General features: G+C 41.3%; 1 protein-coding gene and 1 pseudogene across 2 annotated transcripts in view; one reads left to right on the top strand and one right to left on the bottom strand.

Annotated features, from left to right (window-relative positions):
* The window catches only part of UGGT1 (UDP-glucose glycoprotein glucosyltransferase 1), a 102,869-nt gene that overhangs the window by 33,729 nt on the left and 46,084 nt on the right, over positions 1-23,056 (bottom strand). For both annotated transcript variants that reach the window (XM_010363429.1, XM_030916403.1), the window contains 7 exons: positions 21,809-21,944; positions 17,467-17,598; positions 11,688-11,852; positions 4,964-5,084; positions 2,303-2,401; positions 1,471-1,494; positions 552-646 (listed from right to left, as the gene is read on the bottom strand). In XM_010363429.1, coding sequence (XP_010361731.1) covers positions 552-646; positions 1,471-1,494; positions 2,303-2,401; positions 4,964-5,084; positions 11,688-11,852; positions 17,467-17,598; positions 21,809-21,944 — 772 coding nt within the window. The remainder of the gene's footprint in view (positions 1-551; positions 647-1,470; positions 1,495-2,302; positions 2,402-4,963; positions 5,085-11,687; positions 11,853-17,466; positions 17,599-21,808; positions 21,945-23,056) is intronic.
* Positions 20,077-20,939, top strand: LOC104662438 (annotated as a pseudogene).

Genomic DNA, 23,056 nt, shown 5'->3' with positions numbered 1-23,056 from the left:
ATCTCATCCTCTAAGTGACACTCTCCAGAACAATCAGCTGCTTCCCAACCACCTGCCATCGCCACTCACTCAAGCCCAGCTACTCACGGCAGCGTATCTTTTCAGAACATCTATGTGTGTATCCCTCAATGCATCTGGATCTACTTCTACTAAACACACACACTACCATTCCTGTGTGCTACTACCCCACGTCCAGACCTCTGTCGTGGTGAGGACCCCATCTCCCCGATACAGTAGACAACACAACTGTTGGAGCAACTCTGCGCCAAGAACACGAACAGGCATGTGATAAAACTTGTCTATGACGAGGATTTCACTATTTATTTTTTTCTCTGTAAGAATCTACCCCGTTCAACAAAGCCTGGATACTGTAGTCTTAGATCTCTTTTCTTGAGAGCTGGCAGAGCTCTATAGATACAATGCTCTGTTCCCTCGAGCATTAAGAAAGCAGGACTCCCAACTCCCACTGAACAATCCGAGCCGCACAGTGACGCCCATGAGGACAACTACAGCCACAAACAAAAACATAAAATGAAGTCACAGATACTTGCCTGATGTTTGATGGCATCATACAGTAACTGCCGTCCAGAAGGGCTATCAAAATCCCCAACAATCCAAAAGGTGACTGGCCGGATAAAAGAATCATCTGTAGAAAAACAAAAACAGCTAATTGAGTTGGAGGAGAAAAGCACATTCTGTGTTTCAACATTCTGAAAATGAAATTGACCAAATAATTTGTGAGAATCATGCAAAAAGAAGAAAATGACAAGCTTAATAAAGATAGAAGAAAAAGTGGTAAACCTTTACTATAATGAAAGCAGGGAATCTTCCCACAGAGTTTAGTTACAGACTAGGAACATGCACTGATTAATTCTACTGTGGTCTGGGCATCTGTTAGCATGTAAAATGAAAAACAGCCTTTGAACATGTGGGTAACATATTGTCATTTTTAATCATATTAATTTGTTATTTTCTGAAAATAATTCTTCACACATGTTTATACAGACTGTATCTACATTGGCCAGGTGCAGTGACTCATGCCTGTAATCCTAGTACTTCGGGAGGCCGAGGCGGGTGGATCACTTGAGGTCAGGAGTTCAAAACCAGCCTGGCCAACATGGTGAAACCCCGTCCCTACTAAAAGTACAAAAAATTTAGCTGGGCGTGGTGGCGGGCGCCCGTAATCCCAGCTACTTGGAAGGCTGAGGCAGGGGAATCACTTGAAATCACCTGAACCCAGAAGGCGGAGCTTGCAGTGAGCCGAGATCACGGTACTGCACTCCAGCCTGGGTGATGGAACAAGACTCCGTCTCAAAAAAAAACAAAAAAATGATCTACATTGATATAGCTTCCTGTTACCCACAGATTCCAGAAACAGTACAATTAAGTGTTGATAAATTCTAAATTACAATGGTCGCAGAAACCAAAGAAGAAAATTAAGAAATAGAACATTTTGAAGTTTTAAGTTACCATAGATTTCCTTGGAAGACATTCCTGGACAAAGGTAAGAGAAGAGAGTAGAAAAAAAGAAAGTATCATTTCTGTAATGAATGCCTACTGTAACAGTCAAAAGTCTAAACAATGGCTAACATGGTCTATGGTTCTTCCTGCTGCTTAGTCCTGTCGGCATCATGGTGCTGTCCCAGTACCCTAAGAAACAGTTTCTTTAAAGAACCAAATGGAGTAATTGCTTGTACTTTACATATAGGTGGGAAACCAGAACTTCTCTTGGGGAGAAACCACAGCGGGGATTTAAACAGGCGGTAAACATAGCTGCCTTAAAAGACAGCCAGTGCTTTTTTGAAGCACTGACCCGAAAGGGACAGAATCTGTCCGCCACTAACGGGGCGTCATTTTACACAATCTTAGCCTAAATAAATACCTCTACCCAAAATCAGCTTCAAAGATTATACAAGGCTTTCTAAAACCAACTTCATCTTATAAACCCCAAAATAATATTTACCCTGTACTGTCATTTTTAATCTAATAACCCACTTTGATATCACAAATGTTTTTCCATTTGAACTACCAAATATTTTTCCTTTTGACTAAAGTCAAAAGGCAAAACAGGTAATACGAAATTTATGAAGACATTTGAAGTTTTAAACAAACGTATATTTTCAACAAATATACAAAGAATTAAATTTTAAATAGCTGTTTTCTGGACTCAAAGCATTATAAGAAATAATAAGAAAAATTATGAAGTCTCTCCCTTTTTTCTCTTGATTTGCACACTAAGATGAATATGCAAATACTTTCAAAAAAATGTTGAATGCAAGATAATAAGCCTCAAATGGATTACCTTTCTTTGTCAGATAGTTCATACTATTGGCTACAGCAGCAGTCTTGCCTGGGGAATCCAAGATAGTAAATCTAGCATAATCATCCACAAAGAAGTTATCTGGGAGAAAAAATGAAATATGTATATATTAGTTCCAGTCCAATCTATTCTTAATATTCAACTGATAACCTGACTTGATCATCATATAAGATTTATAGAAATGTGTGAGTGAAGTATATTAAGTTCCATGTTTACTGAACAACTTCACAACATGGCCCTTATCCCTATTGAAGTTGCACATCAAAGACACAAGGCTGATGAAAACATACATATCTCACACAGCTTTCATATAAGTACGTGTCAGTTTAATGGTTGAAATTCATCCTATTCCCATTCCTGTCACTTGTCAACTGGCGAACAGTCTCAAAGAGATCCCCTTAACTCATTTCTCCCTTCCCTAGTCCAACCAGTAGAGTAAGCTCTTCCTGCTCCTATGGAGGAAGCAGGGGTTAAAGAGAAAATACATAAGAAAACTGATTTTTATATTTCAGGTCTAACAAAATATCACCTTTTAGACCCTTAACAGAAATAAAAGGTCATTTCCACTCTTTTTAGATAGGTCCCTTCTCCAATGAGTGTCACAGGGCAATCCTCATCATTCATTTCCCCTCAGATTATTATTCCTAGAATTGCAGTTTCAACAAGTCATTCTCTTGCTCTAAACCACCCAGTAATTTCTTACAGGCTACAAAATGGTCTCCAGCCTAGTAGTGTAAACCCTCTAACAATCTCCCCAGTCTTAAACATTATTGCACCCTATACAAACATCAGCCTTCTCATCAGTCTGTCACACACACCCTGCCTGCCTACCCACCCATCTATTCATCTGTGCACACGCTCATCCATCTACACTGTTACTGGACAATGCACACTGAACACCTACTATCCATAGCATACTATTCAGGAAAACAGTAGAAAGTAAGTCACACACGGTCCATGATATCATGTGGGGGAAGGGAGAGAACACCATGCAAGTAAAAATTAGTATCCTACTAAAAAGGTTCTACACCAAAAGCCAAAGAAACCTGGGTGATGGTGCCACCACCACCAGGTCAGGAGGATGCCAGTGCCTCCTAATTGATGTGTGCACTGGGTTCAGCTGACAGGTGGCATCTTTGCCACTGTGGACTAGCACTGTTTCATAGCTCATTGCTGCAACACTCAATGGAAAAGGAAATTCTAAAAGAAAACCACTATTATGTTCCTTATTCATGTGTATTCCAGAGGCAACCCTTCAAGTTTAAGGGTTGTCTTCAACTTGAATAAACATGATGAAAACAACAAACAGGACAAAGAGCCACAACACGCTCACCTTGCTCTACTGAAACTTCAGGAAAGACAGGAAAACCCAGCTGTGAAGAAAAAGCTCACTTTCTGGGTAGTTTCTTTCTCAAATGTAAGCCTACATTTACACTTTTTCCTCAGTGTGTGTGCGCTTATGTATAGAGGTGTGTATGGGTATGTGTGTGTGTGTGTGTGTGTATATATATATATGTATTTTTCCTCTACCTAAAAGAAACTTTCAGTTTCAAGTATATTAGAGATAGTGCATTAAGTTAACAACCATAAATAGATTGATATGTTCATTATACTCAACTATAACAACAAATAGCTGGTTATGACTTCATTATACACATCTTTCCTTCCCCAGTGAGATTTCATGGGCTAGTGATGACAGTTCCATCTTATTTCCAGGTGTTTGCTGAAGAGGCCTCAGAGTCTCCAGGAAGGCACAAGGAACAAATTGCACCTGGGCTTAACATATTTGGCCCTTATAAGGTATTCTAGCAGAAAACACCCAAGTGTCCACCAACTGAGGAACAGATACACGTGGACTATCCATAAAGCAGGCTATAAAAAGGAATGAAATGCTGACGTACACAACAACATGCATAAGCCTTAACAACATGTTAAAGAAGCCAGGCACAAAAGGCTTCCAATTACATGAAATGTCTAGAATAGGCAAATCCATAGAGACAGAAAGTAGATTAGCTGCTGCCAGGGGATAGGGGAAGGGAGGAACAGAGAGTGACTACTAATAGGTATATGGAATTCTGGGGAATTTTGGGGGATGATGATAATGATGTAAAATTAGACAGCGGTGATGACTGCACAAACTTCGTGGGGTTTTTTTTCATTAAAAAACCATTGAATTGTATACTTTAAAAGGTTGAGCTCTACGGCATACACATTATATCTTGATGAAGCTGCTAAAGTCCTTCCTAAGTTCTCACAGTGAAATTTAGTGAGATATTTGTTGACTGATTCTAGAATAAGGATGAAGAAAGAGAACTCTTTATGACTAGGGGAGCCAACAATCCAGGTCCATTCTCATCATCTATTGTCTGTACAGCTGGCATTTAAATGGCACTAAATATGTTTCAAAGTTCACAGAGTTTTACCCAGGAAGATGTTTTCTTCTTTAGGAGGAAACGCTTGTGAATTTAGAAGCTCATACTATGAACTAAAGGTGCAAAGAGTTTACACATAAAATTTTTTCACCATCTTGGGCTATCCTCTGAACACTGCAGAAGATAATCGGAATATTAAAATCTGAAAAATGTAAAGACTCTGAAGCACAAGTCAAAAAAAGTGTAAGGTTGTTCCTGAAATGCTCCTTACTACTCGCTGTTAAATCCAGGTAGTCTCGTTCAGCTGTCAAAATCCTAGAATTGATTCGTGGAACAACATTTGGCTGATTCATGATATACTCTACCACGTCTTGATCAGGGGGCACTTCACCCTGCAAGAAAAAAAAAATAGGAGGTTGAGGGGGGAGTGTAAAGCAAATTTTAGCAATAATAATTCATTAGGAACTAAAAAATTATTAACTTTATAAACTGCTTCCTCCTGCTAATAATAGTTAAGACAGAAGTTAGTATGTTATTGGTCCCTGTCACTGCCAAGCATACCTGGGCACATCACCTACAGCATCTCTACCTCTATCAACAACGTGAGGCAGATATTGTTGTTGACATTCATTGCAAAGATGAGGAAGCTAAGGCACAGAAAGGTTAAATAACTTACTCAAACCCACAAAGCCAATGCAAAGTGATTATGAAATGCAAACCCAGGCTGGGAGTGGTAGCTCACTCCTGTAATCCCAGCACTTTGGGAAGCTGAGGCAGGCAGATCACTTGAGGTCATGAGTTCAAGACCAGCCTGGCCAACATGGTGAAACCCCATCTTTACTAAAAATACAAAAGTAGCCGGGCGTGGTGGCAGGTGCCTGTAATCCCAACGACTCGGGAAGCTGAGGCAGGAGAATCACTTGAACTTGGGAGGCAGAGGTTGCAGTGAGCCAAGATCACGCCACTGCACTGGGCTACAGAGCGAAACTCTGTCTCAAGAAAAAAAAAAGCAAGCCAAAGGTCTTCTCTCAAGCAGTTAATATACTTTGTAATAAAAATCACTCCCATCTTTGTTCAATCTCAGCCATCCAAGTAACCCTACATCTCCAGAGTCAGAATTACAATGAGAGGATGAGAAATCATTTGTTATTCATTTTTCCCTTTTGCACAGCTCATATTACAGAAATAGTTACACTTCTTGAGGGTGATCTCAGAGCCATGTGTCAACAACTATGCAAATATGCAGATTTATCAAACTTAAAATATTTAACATACAAGTACACTTTAAAGCCATTTTCTTTTTTTTCCTTTGAGACAAGGTCTTGCTCTGTCACCCAGGCTGGAGTGCAGCAGTATAATCAGAACCACAGCTCACTGCAGCCTCAACCTCCAGGGTTCAAGGGATCCTTCCACCTTAACCTCCCAAATAGCTGGGACTACAGGCATGTGCCACCAAGCCCAGGTAACTTTTGCATTTTTGTACAGATGGGGTTTCACCACATTGCCCACGCTAGTCTCAAACTCCTGGGCTCAAGAGATCCTCTCTTACCGTGCCCCACCTAAAGTCATTTTCAAGATAAAGATGTGAATCAAATATACACAGTTAAGTCTAAATAATTCTAATTAGACATTGTTTGTAGCTATTTAATAAGGAGCATATGAACCAACCATACAAATCAAAAGACAAAGGTATTAGATGGCTCACTGTCCATGTTGGCCCATGTACACAACTTTGGTCAATATTATAAATCGACTTGACTCCAATTAGAAGCCTATCTAGTTCAAGGAGGGGAATTTGCCAAAGTCTACAAAAATTTTAAATGTAGGGGGGCAGGGCCTGGGGAAGGCGTGGCAGGAGCCAAGTCTGGCTGTGAAGGTACTGCTGAAACAGCCCAAGAAAGAGGCCAAAGAGATGGGCGAGGAAGGTAAGACTTTCAAGCAGAAACAAAAAGAGGAGCAGAAGAAACAAAAAGAGGAGCTAAAATCGAAGTCCATGGGGAAGGGTCCCCTGGCCGCAGGTGAAATTAAGAAATCTGGGCCGCGTGTAGTGGCTTATGCCTGTAATCCCAGCACTTTGGGAGGCTGAGGCGGGTGGATCACCTGAGGTCAGGAGTTCAAGACCAGCCTAGCCAACATGGCAAAACCCCGTCTCTACTAAAAATACAAAAGTTAGCCAGGCGTGGTGGCGGGCGCCTATAATCCCAGCTACTCAGGAGGCTGAGGCAGGAGAATCGCCTGAATCTGGGATAGAGAAGTTGCAGTAAGCCAAGATAACACCACTGTACTCCAGCCTGGGTGACAAAGCGAGGCTCCGTCTCAAAAAAAGAAAAGAAAAAAAAAACTGGCAACAAGTAAGCTGTGCCTTGTGCCTGAGGAGATGGTGACCCTTGATTAAATTCATTCCTATTTAAACATCTGTATTCCCTGCCATAGCACCTTTTGCCATCTATAGCCGGAATGAAGTGTTTTGAAGCCTGTTGTACATATAAGAATAAACATTTGTTAAAAAAAAGTTATTAAATAATCGTAAATGTAATACCTTCTAACCAGCTCTCGTATACACACACACACACACATGCATGCACACACACATGCACACACACACAGACACAGGGTAGTTGTCTTGAGGAAGAAATGAGTAGTACCAGGACTGGAGTGTATAGCTAAAAGTTTCTCTTCATTTACATCTCTCTGTTTTGAATTTCATACCATTGGCATAGCATATCTCTTAATTCTTTTTAAAGGAATAAGGTCATGCTCTGTCGCACAGGCTAGAGTGCAGTGGCATGATTATAGCCCACTACAGCTTCAATCCTCAAGCAACCTTCCTGCCTTAGCCTCCTGAAGTAGCTCAGACTACAGGTACACGCCACAATGCCTGGCCCCAGCTAATCCTCTAGCCTTGGCCTCTCACAAGTGTTGTATTACAGGCGTCAGCCACCACAGGCTGGTAACACATCTTTCTGTAGTGTATTTAGTTCAAATTTTCTAGGACTTGGTATTTTTCAAGACAATGTACAAAGGTATATACATATTAGAATATTCACTGTAGCACTGTTTGTACCTAGAGAATATGTAGAAGTAATGTCCAATACTAGGGAATGAAGTAAATGTTTATTTTATTTTATTTATATATTTTTTGAGATAGTTTCGTTCTTGTCACCCAGGCTGGAGTGCAATGTCACAATCTTGGCTCACTGAAACCTCGGCCTCCTGGGTTCAAGCGATTCTCCTGCCTCAGCCTCCCGAATAGCTGGGATTACAGGCATGCACCACCACGCCCAGCTATTTATTTTTTATAATGGAATACTAGCCAGGCACAGTGGCTCACACCTATAATCCCAGCATTTTGGGAGTCCGAGGCAGACAAATTGCTTGAGCCCAAGAGTTGGAGACCAGCCTGGGCAACCTGGCAAAACCCCAACTCTCCAAAACATACAAAAATTAGCTGCGTGTGGTGGCACACACCTATGGTCCCAGCTAGTTGGGAGTCTGAGGCAGGAGGATTGCTTGAGCCCAGAAGTTCAAGGCTGCAGTGGGCTATGATCGGACACCCTACACTCCAGCCTGGGTGACAGAGAGACCCTGTCTCAAAGAAAGTTTTGGTAAGGAAAGTGACCTTTGTGACAATTTATTTGCCTCACTATGTACATCTCCCCAGCTGCACAAAGCCTTGAAAATCAATGGCCACAAAATAAAACAACTAGGACACTAGATAATTCTCAGGGTTTCTCTTTACTTGGGCTGAACCAGACCTCACTCAGTGCCAACAGCCTTTTCCCTGGGGGTATCTGTCAAACACAACTGGACAATGGTTTAACATCTCAGCTGTCTGAGGTGGCAGATAACACATGGGCTAACATGAAGCTAGTCAAAAAACAAAGAAAAAAAAGGCTGGGGAATGGGATGTCCATGAGGGGCTTGAAAAGCTCTGACAGGCCAGGCACGGTGGCTCACGCCTGTAATCCCAGCACTTTGGAAGGCCGAGGCAGGTGGATCATGAGGTTAGGAGATCGAGACCATCCTGGCTAACAGGGTGAAACCCCGTCTCTACTAAGAATGCAAAAAATTGGCTGGGTGAGGTGGCGGGCGCCTGTAGTCCCAGCTACTCGGGAGGCTGAGGCAGGAGAATGGCGTGAACCCAGGAGGCAGAGCTTGCAGTGAGCCGAGATCGCACCACTGCACTCCAGTCTGGGCAACAGAGCGAGACTCTGTCTCAAAAAAAAAAAAAAAAAAAAAAGAAAAGAAAAGCTCTGACAAACTTCTTGGAATCTGAAAGACCATAAGCATCATGCCCAGGGGTATGTGAATGACCAGGAAAAATCTTAGAAGGCCTTGAACCCTTGCCTCTAACCTTGGGGCTCTGTGCAAGCAAAAATAGAAGACTAAGGCAGAGTTGCCAACTGCCTGACTGAGTGTGGAAAGTGTGCCCCAATGCAACACAGAGACCCTTGGGAAAACTGGGAGATTTTGGAATTCATGCATCAAAGGAAATCTCTGTTCATTCATCAGCTGACCAGTAAGTTAAACAAGCTGAAACTTCAGAAGCCACACATGAAAAAGAATACAGATGTTAAGGAATTGGTTCAGGGCCGAGCACGGCGGCACATGCCTGTAATCACAGCACTTTGGAAGGCTGAGGTGAGTGGACCGCTTGAAGCCAGGAGTTCGAGACCCATGTTCTGAAATTAGAGCCTGGCCAATGTGGTGAAACCCCGTCTCTACTAAAAATACAAAAATTAGTTGAGCGTGGTGGTGTGCTCCTGTAATCCCAGCTACTCGGGAGGCTGAGGCACAAGAATCACTTGAACCCAGGAGGCGAAGGTTGCAGTGAGCCAAGATGGCACCACTACACTCCAGCCTGGGCAATAGAGCGAAACTCTGTCTCAAAAAAAGGAAAGAAAATAAAAGAAAGAATTGGTTCAGGAAAGTCACTAAACAAATAACAGTCACAACAACAACAAAGAACAACACAAACAAACCCTGGTATAGTGAAGAAGTGTCACATTATACTATTTCAAATTCCTAGTTATCAAAAGCAAAATTATTAAATATGCAGAAATTGTGGCTCATGCCTGTAATCCCAGCACTGTGGGCAGCCAAGGCAGAAAGATCGCTTGAGCCCCGGAGTTCGAGACCTGAGACCTGCCTGGGCAACACAGCAAGATCTCGTCTCCACAAAAAGATACAAAAATGAGCCACGTATGGTGGCATGCAGCTGTAGTCCCAGCTACTTGGGAGGCTGAGGTGGGAAGATCATTTAAGTCCAGGAGTTGGAGGCCACAGTGAGCTAAGACCATGTCACTGTACTCCAACCTGGGTGACAGAGCAAGACCCGGTATCAAAAAAAAAAAAAAAAAAAAAAAGACACGCAGAAAGAAAAAGGTATGCTGCATATTCAGGAAGAGAAGGAGCCAAGATATACTATTCTTATTATTATGTAAGTAAAATGTATAATGTATATTCTTACATTATGTTCATATATTATTCTGAGTAAGTCCAAACATTGGACTTAATTAGACAAAGAATTTAAATAAATGATTTCAAATATATTCAAGAACTAAAAGAAACGAAGTCTACCAAAGTAAAGTTTAAGACCTACATCTCACGAAATAATATCTATAAACCTAAGGAAATTATCAAAAAGAACCAAAGAGAAATCTGGATTTACACTAACTGAAATGAAGCATTCACTAGAGAGGCTCAATAGCAGATTTTAGTTGACAGAAGAAAGAATAAGTGAATTTGAAGATAAGCTGAGATTATCCAGTCTGAGGGACATAAAGAAAGAGATCTATGGGACATGAGAGAGTACCAACATACGCATATTTCCAGAATGAGAGGAGGGAAGAGAAAAGGACAGTGTGTGGTAAATAATCTGGCTGGCCCTAGTTCCTGGGATGTAAACTGTAAATCTAGTGATTCATGGTGAGCCCCTCAGATCACACATGATGGCTTCTACTACGGGGTGATGCACAGTGGGGCCCAAGAGACTGTGCTAATGCAATGACTCAGATTGGGGGCTGGTAACACCACAAAGACCAACCATGATTAGAGAGTTGGGGTTCTGAGCAACAAGCTATCTGTCCAATAATATCCTGTTCTCTGCAAATTTGATTTGGATAAAATGTCCAGAACACACAAATTCATGAAGCAGAAAGTAGGTCTGTGTTTGCCAATGGCAGGGTGGCGGGGAGTAGGACAAAAAGGGCAAAATGGAGAGGAGTCATTGCTACTGGATATGGGGTTTCTTCTGGGGGTGATGATAATGTTCTGAAATTAGAGGTGGTAGTTACATAACTGTGGATAGAGAATAAAAACTACTGAATTGTACCCTTTAAAAGGCTGACTTTTATGCTGTCTGAATTATATCTCAAGAACTATATATATTAATATTTATACATAAATGAAAAATAAGACTGAGTCTCTCCAAAGTCAAAATTTCCTACAAACAGAATGAACATTTCTTAGCACTGCTTGCAATTTTTAAAATAAACATTTAATCCTGAAATCAGTAATACTAGTTATTTAAATTACCATATACAGAAGATTTATGAATATTTTCATCATAGCAGGACTTGCCAAGAGTTTGCAAACCAATTACTAGTGACATATAGAAAATAGTTTTTTTGTTTTTTTGTTTTTTTTTAATAGGACAGGGTCTCACTTTGTCACCCAGGCTGGGATACAGTGGGGCAATCACAGCTCACTGCAACCTCAAACTCCTGGGCTCAAGCGATCCTCCCACTTCAGCTTCCTAAGTAGCTAGGTCTACAGGTGCACACCACCAAGCCCGGCTAATTTTTTCATTTATTTTTTAGAAATGGGGTCTTGCCATATTGCCCAGGTTGGTCTCAGACTTCCTACCCTCAAACCATCCTCTCACCTCAGCCTCCCAAATAGTGACACTAAGAATTTTACTGCCTACTATAGAGGCAACAAAAAATGTAAGCTAACTGTTCTCTCTAAAAATCCCACCTTGAAACGTGACTCACCAAGTACACTGCTCTTTGGAAGAAGGTGGTGGTCTCCAGGATTTTATGCATTGTGATGGTTTCTAACTCATCAGGGTCTAGCTGTTCCCTTTCAAAGGGCATTCCATTGAACAGCACAACGGGCAGGGGTCCAACCCCAGTCTGCTCATAGTAGCCTCTTGCTTCCTGAAACAGAAGGAACAAGAAAAACAGCAGATTTTTGCCTTTTGTGAGACAAATGGAACAGAGCATATTTTTCTTACATGACTGTTCTAACAACAATCAACAGAAACATTGTAAAGAAAAAAATAACTCAAGATATTTATTTTTAAAACAATGAAAAATGACATCACAGTTAATATCCTACTATGTAAATCTGAGATTGAATTACTGAGTTCGAGTTTTTACAAAACAACAAAAGCTTGCAGATTATGAAGTGAGAGAGAGAGAGAGTGTGTGTGTGTGTCTGTGTGTGTGTCTGTGTGTAGCACAGGCTACCAAAACTGAACTACATATACTATGGTCAGCACTATACAACAGAACTTTCTGCAATGATGGAATATTCTATCTGTGCTTGTCTGTGCTGTCCAATGCAGTGGCCACTACTAACTACATGTAACTACTGAGCACCTGAAACCTGCCAACTATGACCAAGTAACTAAATCTTTAATTTTAGTTAATTTCCATTTAAAAATCTACATGTGACCATGGGCTGCCAAAATGAAGTACACAGGTTTTGACTACCATAAATTATAAGCGCTCTATGCAAAAAGCCTGAGGTAAATATTTGCACCCAATTCTAAATAAGGGTCCATATCACTAACAAAGAAATTGCACCTGCAGAAAACAAAACAAGGTTTGTGGGGAAACAGTGCTCAACAATTGCTCTAAGACACAATACGCCCAATCTTTTCCTTTCTCCAGGACAAAAGAGGTTCACTGGCCAGAAAATACTGGAGCAACAAAACGGCAAATGTATCCAAGACGGACATTTTTCCTGACTGTCAACACAGGTGCTCATCCCTCAGACTAACTTTCCAGAGCAAAAACTGTATTACCACCCAAGGTGTAAAGTGGGCCACTTTACAAATGTCTATCGCACACCTTGTAATTGCCATTTTCTGAAAATAGCAGAATTTAATTATTTATAACCATTTTAGATAGCACCAACAGAAAAGTACTCCCACCGGGTAACTAATCTGAGTCATCGGTAACAGACTGCTTATTTTCTCATCAGACTAGTGCAATAACAGATAACGGCACAGAAACTGACAGCCTAAAACATGCACAGCCAAAAAAGCCTTCTAGGTTGGTTTCAGCCATTTCTCTACATCATAGTTTAAATGTTTTAAATATACACCCCTAAAACTCTTACCATGTTAATTCTGTTCTTTGATATCTCAACTATTTCATAGATATCCATTAAAACTCAATTTTAATCTAACTTTAGTTTTGAAAATCATCCCCGTCAACCAATTAAAACAAGACCAGAAAACTTGCATTATAATTCCAAGTGACAATAAGATAAATAACATTGGTTTTCTCTGCAAACGATAACTGAGTGGAAGTCAGGAGTGAGAGGGAGGTGTTTGCTATGTAGCTTCCTTTTTCACCACTCAGAAATAGTTTACAAGACCAAATAACAGAATGCAGCACAATTACCAAACAGCCAAACTGAAAATTCATATGGACAAATTTTCTATCAACAGCTAACTAAAAATATTAAATAATGATAAATAATTAACAAACATTAATTTTTGGTAGTTATATACTGAGCCACTCACAAGCAACTGAGATTAGTAAGGACTCAAAGATAATATTCTAAAGGTAAAGTGTTTGCATGTGCAGGCTAGAACTTTTCCTAATGTCATTATCTTAGCGGCTTTGAAAGATATAAATATACACCTATCACTATATTCTCACCTGTTTAAAATTTCAACTTTAATTGCATTGCCTACTTTTTAAAATAATTACTTCTTTCAGACACAGAAGATATCATAGCTTCACTGTAACAAAAGGAACAGATTTACAAGTGCAGTAACATTTATTAGAAGCAGTCATTTTTCCTAAAATTAACCATTTCAAAAGAATCCATTCCATTGGATTTTTTGTATAGGGGTAAAGCTCTTGTAATTTAAAAAAAAAACAAATCTCATTAGTCATTAGATTGTTAGGACTTCTGCAATACTCTCCACATCCCTGCCTTGAGAGTGCTTCTATTCAAACAGCTAGACAATTAAATGGATGACATATAAATAATATGACCTGTTTGCATACAGAAGAGGCTCTAATCAGTACAGATGGCCACGTCTAGGAAACTAAGGAGCATAGTGTGTGATACTCTCATTCAATTTTTCAACACAATCAAGATTTCAACACATGTAAAGATATAAAAATACCCCTTTCTCTAGTCTGTCCACTCTATTCAATATTTTTCAAGTCAATACTTTTGATAGAGTAATCATTCACAATAAAAAGCTACTGGTACTTTTTCTTCAACAGGGTAAGAGAAAATGAGACTTAAACAGTTTCCAAACATGAAATATAAAAAAATTCCACAAAGTCCCTCAAAACTTTCATATTCTCAAAGTGGCCTTTTTCTTTTACTTCACTTAAATTCTTTTTCTACAGAGTACTATTATTGCTGTTTGTGTCTATCCGGGAGAAAAACAGTTACTACGTACCCACAGCAATATTATTTTATTTAAAAACCCAGAAAAGATAAGTGACTGGACAGAAGTCTACAATAAAATAATGGTAATCGGTTGGGCATGGTGGCTCATGCCTGTAATCCCAGCACTTTGGGAGGTTGAGGCAAGCGGATCACCTGAGGTCAGGAGTTCAAGACCAGCCTGCCCAACATGGTGAAACCCCATCTCTACTAAAAGTACAAAAATTAGCCAGGTACGATGGTGAGCGCCTGTAATCCCAGCTACTCAGGAGGCTGAAGCAGGAGAATGGCTTAAACCCGGGAGGCAGAGGCTGCAGTGAGCCAAGATGACGCCACTGCACTCCAGCCTGGGAGACAAAAGCGAGACTCCATTTCAAAAAGTAAAAATAAAAAAAAAATAATAATAATAATAGTAACCCTTCTCAGGCTATACTGAGTAGATGTCACTTCCAGCTTCAATTCCAAGCTTGACTGGATATACCTTAAAGTGAGCAGATACAATACTAAAGCGCAGAATCAAAAACAGAAAAGAGAAAGAAGAGAGGCAGACTGGCATGCTCAAAGACCTTCTAGCTCCTGGCATGAGTTTACCTTTGTAAAAGAGCTGGTACACAGCTAGTATTTTAATTCGCCTTGTATTCAACGTCAGCTTACACACACAATAAATATGTGTTCCTCTATAAACTTGAATTCACAGAGCAGGCAGCTGTTGCTATACCTAGGAAGCCTTCCACAATCACCTTGTCCCAAACTAGCAGAGCTGCCCATCCAGCTTAGCTGCCATCTAGCTCAGCGGCCACTGAGCCTCCACATACAATGTGTAAACACTCAGAACCTCACCATCACCAAAACCACACTGCTGTCACGTGTTGTCTCCCCCAACGAGGCTGTGTGAACTGCCCAAGTTCATACCACATCTTGTTCAACTTTCTAGTATTAGGACTGGCACGATTACTCAATACTACCGTTTTAAAACTGAAACTCTGTTATTTATTCTAAAGTAATTCAGAAATTTCTCTAGTTGTTAAATTCTTGTGTTTTGATCTTGCTAAAGATTATTTTGTTCTCTCCCTTTAAAACCTGAATCAACTTACAGGAGCAGATCTCTCAACCAATCCCAATTAACTAATTTATCTGATTAACAAATACCAGCCATTAAAGTATGCTGAACACTTACATTGGTGAGCTACTCTCTAGAACGCCCACATACTTTTTTATTTTTATTTTATTTATTGTTTATTTTTTAGTAGAGACGGGGTTTCACCACGTTGGCCAGGCTGGTCTCAAACTCCCACCTTAGCCTCTCAAAGTGATGGGATTACAGGCATAAGCCACCACACCTGGCCTATATTTCGTTTTTTTGATCTGTGATTTTGTTTTTAATTATCTTAAGCCTTATGATCACACATAATTTTTAACTGTTTATCTCCTCTACTTAAAACTTTCCAATGAGGTGGCAGAAGTACCATTAACAAGCACACATACACAGTAGTTTCAGGGTTTTACGTGTTTTTGAATAGTTGTTTGAAGACAATCCTAAAGTATAAACCAGTCTAACTTAGTAAGTAACTCAAAAGTTTAATTTGCTACTGTTTTTGTCACACTGACCTTTAAAAACATCTGACCTTAAAGATCATCTCTAAAATGTGAGAGGTGTCCAATATTCTTTCTGTGGTATTTCACATAAACCACACTAAAATGCCTCTCAACAAGTAAAAGGCAGCATTTGAGATACAGGGAATAGGATGCCCACATCCTTTTGCTCCTCCCAGTTGAGCTATCTGCTTACCAAGGATTAGCTGTGTTTATTCCCAAACCAACTATTCCTGTTAGTGAAATGATTTAATAGTATGTAAACCAATAAAATATGAGTACAAAAAGAAGGTTACTCTTCCCACTAAAACGAACTGAATGACTAGAAAACTCATAAAGATGACAGGCTAAAACCAAATGATGTTGAACTGGGTGTCTGTCAAACAACCAGAATAAAGACTTGGGAGGGAGATTATAAAACTCTACAAGGATTCTGTATCAGATGAAACAGGACTCATAAACAATTCATGCTGAATATCATTTATAAACGGATGATAGCTCAGATCTTAAAACAGGAATCACAGGCTGTTTTTCATTTGGGGAAAAAAAAAAATCCTCCCTTAAAAAAGGAGAAAAAACACTGAAACACTAGTAAATAAATGCATTTTGATATGTTTAAAATCAGAATGTTACAGAAATGTATTAATGTATTAATTATTGTATTAATGTACATTAATGTATTAATTCTTTTCATTAATACATTTTCAACAATTTGTGCTTTCAATAGGTAAAGACCCTTGACTGTGTCTAAAGTCTCAAAAGAAAAAAAATTAAGTTAAAAAATTTTAAACTTTCTTATTATATCCTTATTACTTTTATTTTTTTTTTTTTTGAGGCGGAGTCTCGCTCTGTCGCCCAGGCTGGAGTGCAGTGGCTGGATCTCAGCTCACTGCAAGCCCCGCCTCCCGGGTTTACGCTATTCTCCCGCCTTAGCCTCCCGAGTAGCTGGGACTACAGGCGCCCACCACCTCGCCCGGCTCGTTTTTTGTATTTTTTAGTAGAGACGGGGTTTCACTGTGTTAGCCAGGATGGTCTCGATCTCCTGACCTCGTGATCCACCCGTCTCGGCCTCCCAAAGTGCTGGGATTACAGGCTTGAGCCACCGCGCCCGGCCATTATATCCTTATTACTACAACACTTTGCCATTCTGTTACATTTCTTAATATACTTCCATCCTTAGCCTAAATAACGAAATAAAGCCAACATGATATATATTAAGCTGTACATCATATCCTGGCTCTATACATCCAGTAGATGTTATACAGAGCAAACTTCATGGAAGTACTATCATTCATTATGAAAAAAAATTGTTTTTCAATTTAATAGTTAGTAAGCAAGTTAAAAATCAGTCATATCTTCACAAGACTGAAATAACTTTTTCAAACACTGAAAAAGTGATCTGTTTTCTAAACTTTCAAATGCTAAGTACTAAAACACTTTAACCATTATCACCATTATTAACCAAAGCCCCCAAACAGGGGGTTAAAGACAATACAGTGTTGCAATCAAATAAGAAACACAAAAGAAATTTTTTACCTTCCGATTCTGATCATAAGCAGAATCAATCCCCAAAATGCTATTCACTTTTACATATGGATATTTCTTCTCCAGGACACTGACCACATGTTCAACTTCCACTTTTTCTCCAGTCCTCACCTTGTTATAGATCTGAAGGAAGAAAAAACAGTTAGTTAACTACACTTTTAAGTTCAAATTTCAAAGTGTTTATTCCACATTTTTCTGAATTTCGAGGAAAATATGATTTCTTTTTTTTTTTTTTGAGAGGAAATTTTGCTCTGTCACCCAGGTTGGAGTGCAATGGCACAGTCTTGGCTCACTGCACCTCCGCCTTCCGGATTTGTGTGATTCTCCTGTCTCAGCCTCCAGAGTAGCTGGGATTACAGATGCCTGCCACCACGCCCAGCTAATTTTTTGTATTTTTAGTAGAGACAGGTTTTACCATGTTGGCCAGGCTGGTCTTGAACTTCTGACCTCAGGTGATCTGCCCACCTCAACCTCCCAAGCTGGGATTACAGGCGTGAGTCACTGCGCCTGCCCGATTATTTTTCTTGAAAGGTCAAATTGGGACATGTTAGCAATTCTTCCTTTTCCATATACCTTATTAAGATGGCTTTCTAGGTTGGAATTTTTTTTTTTTTTTTTTTTTTTTTTGTGATGGAGTCTCACTCCGTCACCCAGGTTGGAGTGCAGTGGCACAATCTCAGCTCACTACAACCTCTGCCTCCCAGGTTCAAGCGATTCTCCTGCCTCAGCCTCCTGAGTAGCTGGGACTACAGGCACATGCCACCACGCCCGACTAATTTTTGTATTTTTTAGTAGAGATGGGGTTTCACCATACTGACCAGGCTGGTCTTGAACTCCTGACCTTGTGATCCACCCTCCTCAGCCTCCCAAAGTGCTGGGATTTTAGGCGTGAGCCACTGCGCCCAGCCAGAATCAGCTCAGTCATGTTAAGTCTCAAACGAAAAAATACGTTAAGAAAAATCTAAATAGGCCAGGCAGGCATAGTGGCTCACACCTGTAATCCCAGCACTTTGGGAGGGTGAGGAGGGTTGATCACTTGAGGTCAGGAGTTAGAGAACAGCTTGGCCAACATGTTGAAACCCTACTAAAAATACAAAAATTAGCCTGCCGTGGTAGTGCACACCTGTAATTCCAGCTACTCAGGAGGCTGCAGCAGGCGAATCCCTTAAACCCAGGAGGCAGAGATTGCTGTGGGCCAAGATCACACAACTGCACTCCAGCCTGGATGATGGAGAGAGACTGTCTCAAAAAAAAAAAAAGAAGAGAGAGAAATCTGAACACTTATAAGCAGTCCTTGAAATAAAAACTATGTCCATGATTTTAGGAGGGATGAGGAAAGGGAGAGGGGAGAGATGGAGAAATCGAAATTGACACGAATATTATTTATTTGATTTTTTTTTTTTTTTTTTTTTTTTTTGAGATGGAGTTTCATTCATCACCCAGGCTGGAGTGCAATGGCATGATCTTGGCTCACTGCAACCTCCGCCTCCCGGGTTCAAGAGACTCTCCAGCCTCAGCCTCCCAAGTAGCTGGGATTACAGGTGCCTGCCACCATATCTGGCTAATTTTTGTTTTGTTTTGTTTTGTTGTTTGAGACGGAGTCTCACTCCGTCGCCCAGGCTGGAGTGCAGTGGCGTTATCTCGGCTCACTGTAAGCTCCGCCTCCTGGGTTCATGCCATTCTCCTGCCTCAGCCTCCCCAGTAGCTGGGACTACAGGCACCAGCCACCACGCCCATTTAATTTTTTTTATTTTTAGTAGAGACAGGGTTTCACTGTGTTAAAGCCAGAATGGTCTGATCTCTTGATCTCCTGATCTTGTGATGCGCCCGCCTTGGCCTCCTAAAGTGCCGGGATTACAGGTGTGAGCCACCACGCCTGGCCCAATTTTTGTATTTTTAGTAGAGATGAGGTTTCTCCATGTTGGCCAGGCTGGTCTTGAACTCCTGGCCTCAAGTGATCCACCCACCTCGGCCTCCCAAAGTGCTGGAATTACAGGCACGAGCCACCATGCATGGCCAATTTTTGTATTTTTAGTAGAGATGGGGTTTCACCATGTTGACCAGGCTGGTCTCAAACTCCTGACCTCAGGTGATCTGTCTCCCCTGGCCTCCCAAAGTGCTGGGATTACAGGTGTGAGCCACTGCGCCCAGCCTGAATTGTTTTTACAGTGAGCAGTATTACTTCACTTCTGAAATAAAAAAACAGCAGCCAAGAACCAGTGGCTCACACCGAAAATCCCACCACTTTGGGACGCCAAGGCAGTAAGATTGCTTAAGCTCAGGAATTCGAGGCCAGCCTGGGAAACACAGTGAGACATCATCCCCAGCAAAAATTAAAAACGACAACAACAAAATTAGCTGGGTATGGTGATGCGTGCCCGTAGTCTCAGCTATTCCAGGAAGCTGAGGCGGCAGGATCACCTAGGGCCGGGAGTGAGCCCTGACTGCGCTGCCGTACTCCAGCCTGGCCAACAGTGAGATCCTGTCTCTACAACAACTTTTTAAATAAAATAAAATAAACAGCGGGTGGTGGGTGTAGCTGGTCCTGTTGTGCTGTGGCTCTGCACAGCCTGCAGTCTCAGGCCGCAGAACCCAAAAGACATGGAGCCCGGCTTCAGCGGTCATGCTGCCATTTAGGAGGGCTGGTTCCATGAGACCTGCAGCCTGAGGCCCAAGGAAGCCTTGTTCCTACAGATGGAGGAGCTGCTCCACTGCCAGCACTCACGCTTCCAGGATATCCTTGTTTACCACAGTAAGACCTACAGCAGTGTGCTGGTATTGGATGGCATCATCCCCTGCATGGACAGGGATAAGTTCTCTACTAGATGAGAATCAACCTGCCACTCTGCAACCACCCCTTCCCACAAAAGGTGCTGATCATCGGGGACAGAGACAGCATCCTGCACAAGGTGGTGAAGCACCCCTCTGTGGAGTCTGTGGTCCAATGACAGGCTGAAGAGGATGGCATTCAGGTCTCTTAAGAAATTCCTGCCGGGTATGGCCATTGGCTACTCTAGCGCTAAGCTGACCCTGCATATGGGTGGCAATTTTGATTTCATGAAACAGAACCAGGATGCCTTCAATATGATCACTGACTCCTGGGATCCACTGAAAGCCTCTTCAAGGAATCCTATTACCACTCATGAAGATGGCCCTCAACGAGGACAGCATTCTCTGCTGCCAGGGCGAGGACCAGTGGCTGCACCTGGACTTCATCAAGGAGACACGGTGGTTCTGCCAGTCACTCTTCCCCATGGTGGCACACGCCTACTGCACTGTCCCCACCTATCCCAGCAGCCAGACTGGCTTCATGCTCTGCAGCAAAAACCTGAGCACCAACTTCCAGAAGCCCAAGCAACAAGTGACACGGCAGCAGGTGGAGCAGGTGCAGCTGCTCAGACGTGTACAGTGCTACCTTCATACCGCCCCCATTTGTCTGTAAGTGACTGAATAATGTGAGCTGAGCCCAGGCACCACAGCGGATGCCACCCAGGACCTCAGATCTGAGAGCCTCCAGGGTGCCTGGGCCCCTTCAGCCCTAGGCCAGATCCCCTGCTGTCACCTGCCAACCAAGTGTTACAGGCCCCAGAATAATGCCCAGCCTTCCCTGCTGAGTGCTGGACTGTTTCTGTGTCTGTCTCTGTGTGGCATTCGGCCTCCAAGCCTATACCAGCTGCGTACAGTACCATCTCTCTGTCTTCTGCGGCCCCCTCAATCAAACACGTGTACTTATAACAAGAAAAAATAAATGAATGAATGAATAAATAAAAACTTTAAAAAGCAGAGTTAAAATACTTATTCTCTGGGCATGGTGGTGCACAGCCGGCCGTAATCCCACATATTTGAGACTGACATGGGAGGATCCCTTAAGTCCAGGAGTTTGAGACCGGCCTGAGCAACATAACAAGACCTGGTCTCAAAAAGTACATAAATAAATAAAATTTTAAGGTAGCCGTTGTGGAAGATATATTAAAACAAACAAAAGCAAACCGTAAGCACAGACAAAGTGAATAAAATAACAAAGTATAAAATACTTACTATTCTGAGTGACTTCTTTTGAACCTATTTCATTCTCCACAGCCCTGCTGCTAACTACCTTCCCCATTACTTCTCATGGAGATCACTGCAACAACTCATCAACTGGCATCCCTGCCACTTTGCTTTGCCCTTCCTCAGATCCATCTCTACACACTGCAGCAGACATGACTTTTAAATTCAGGATCCACCCCTGAGCTCTAGGTACTGCAGCTATCTTGCCTACAATGGCCACACATTGCTATTAAGAGTAAGTTGGATCTGAAAAAATTATTTGCCATTCTGAACAAAAACGTACTTGTGTCAGAGTCTGGAAGGCATGATAATCATCCACCTCTCGGGCAACATAATTATATGCTCTAAGAACAGCCACTCCAGCATCTTGCATCCCATCAATATCTTCAGAGTCATTAACCACAAAGATAAAACCAATTCTGGAGGAGAAGGGAAAAGAAGAAAAAGAAACATGTCAAATAATGCAAACGGTTAAAAAGAATGACATCCTTGTACCTTTCTCATACATTATAGCTAACAGAGGAAAACCCTTTGAGAGAAAAGCACAGTTCACAGCCCACTCTACTCTAACACGATTGGCAAAGGTATACATACACGACTTACAAAGTCTCTTTTTTTTTTTAGACAGAGTTTCACTCTTGTTGCCCAGGCTGGAGTGCAATGGTGCAATCTCAGCTCACTGCAACCTCCATCTCCCAGGTTCAAGCGATTCTCCTGCCTCAGCTTCCCAAGTAGCTGGGATTACAGGCCACTACTCCTGGCTAATTTTCTGTATTTTTAGTAGAGACGGGGTTTCACCATGTTGGCCAGGCTGGTGTCGAACTCCTAACCTCAGGTGATCCATCAGCCTCGGCCTCCCAAAGTGCTGGGATCACAGGCAGGAGCCACCACCTGGCCACTTACAAAGTATTAATAAAAAAGCAGGCTTTAAAATGTGGCTTAGGCCTTTCTACTGTTAAAGCAAGCCATTTCCACATCATGAAAAGATTGCTTTCACTGACATGAAGAGTGTTGCTATAGTTTTAAGGAATTTTTTTTTCTACTTTTAAACAAAAATTAGAAGAAATAAAAATTTTAACACTTTCAAAGTAAACAGAAAGGGGGGGGATTGTGACATTTAGCACATGCAGTACGAGAATTATTGGTAAAAGAAAAGTTGAAAAAGGTTTACAACTGTCCCACGACAAAAAGCAATAATCAAGGTTAAAGTTTATCAGATTTTAAATTTTAAAATAAAGGAATTAACCACAGACATACCATTATATATCTATAGATGGGCTGGCAAAAAAGACATTGCACTGACCTTACGGGGGCAAAGGCAGTTCAATGGACAAAGAATCATCTTTGCAATAAATGGTGCTGAACAACTGGACATGCACATGCAAAATAATCAGTCTAGACACAGACTTTGTATCTGTCACAAAAATTCAAAGTGGATCACAGGTCTAAATATAAAACACAAAAACTAAAATTCCTAGACGACAGCAGAGAAGAAAATTTAGGTGGTATCGAGCTTGGCAATGATCTTAGA

This window comes from Rhinopithecus roxellana, chromosome 14 (assembly GCF_007565055.1).
Source record: "Rhinopithecus roxellana isolate Shanxi Qingling chromosome 14, ASM756505v1, whole genome shotgun sequence".
NCBI lineage: Eukaryota > Metazoa > Chordata > Mammalia > Primates > Cercopithecidae > Rhinopithecus > Rhinopithecus roxellana.
The sequence above is the reverse complement of the archived record's forward strand: the minus strand, read 5'-3'. Positions and strand labels throughout refer to the sequence as shown.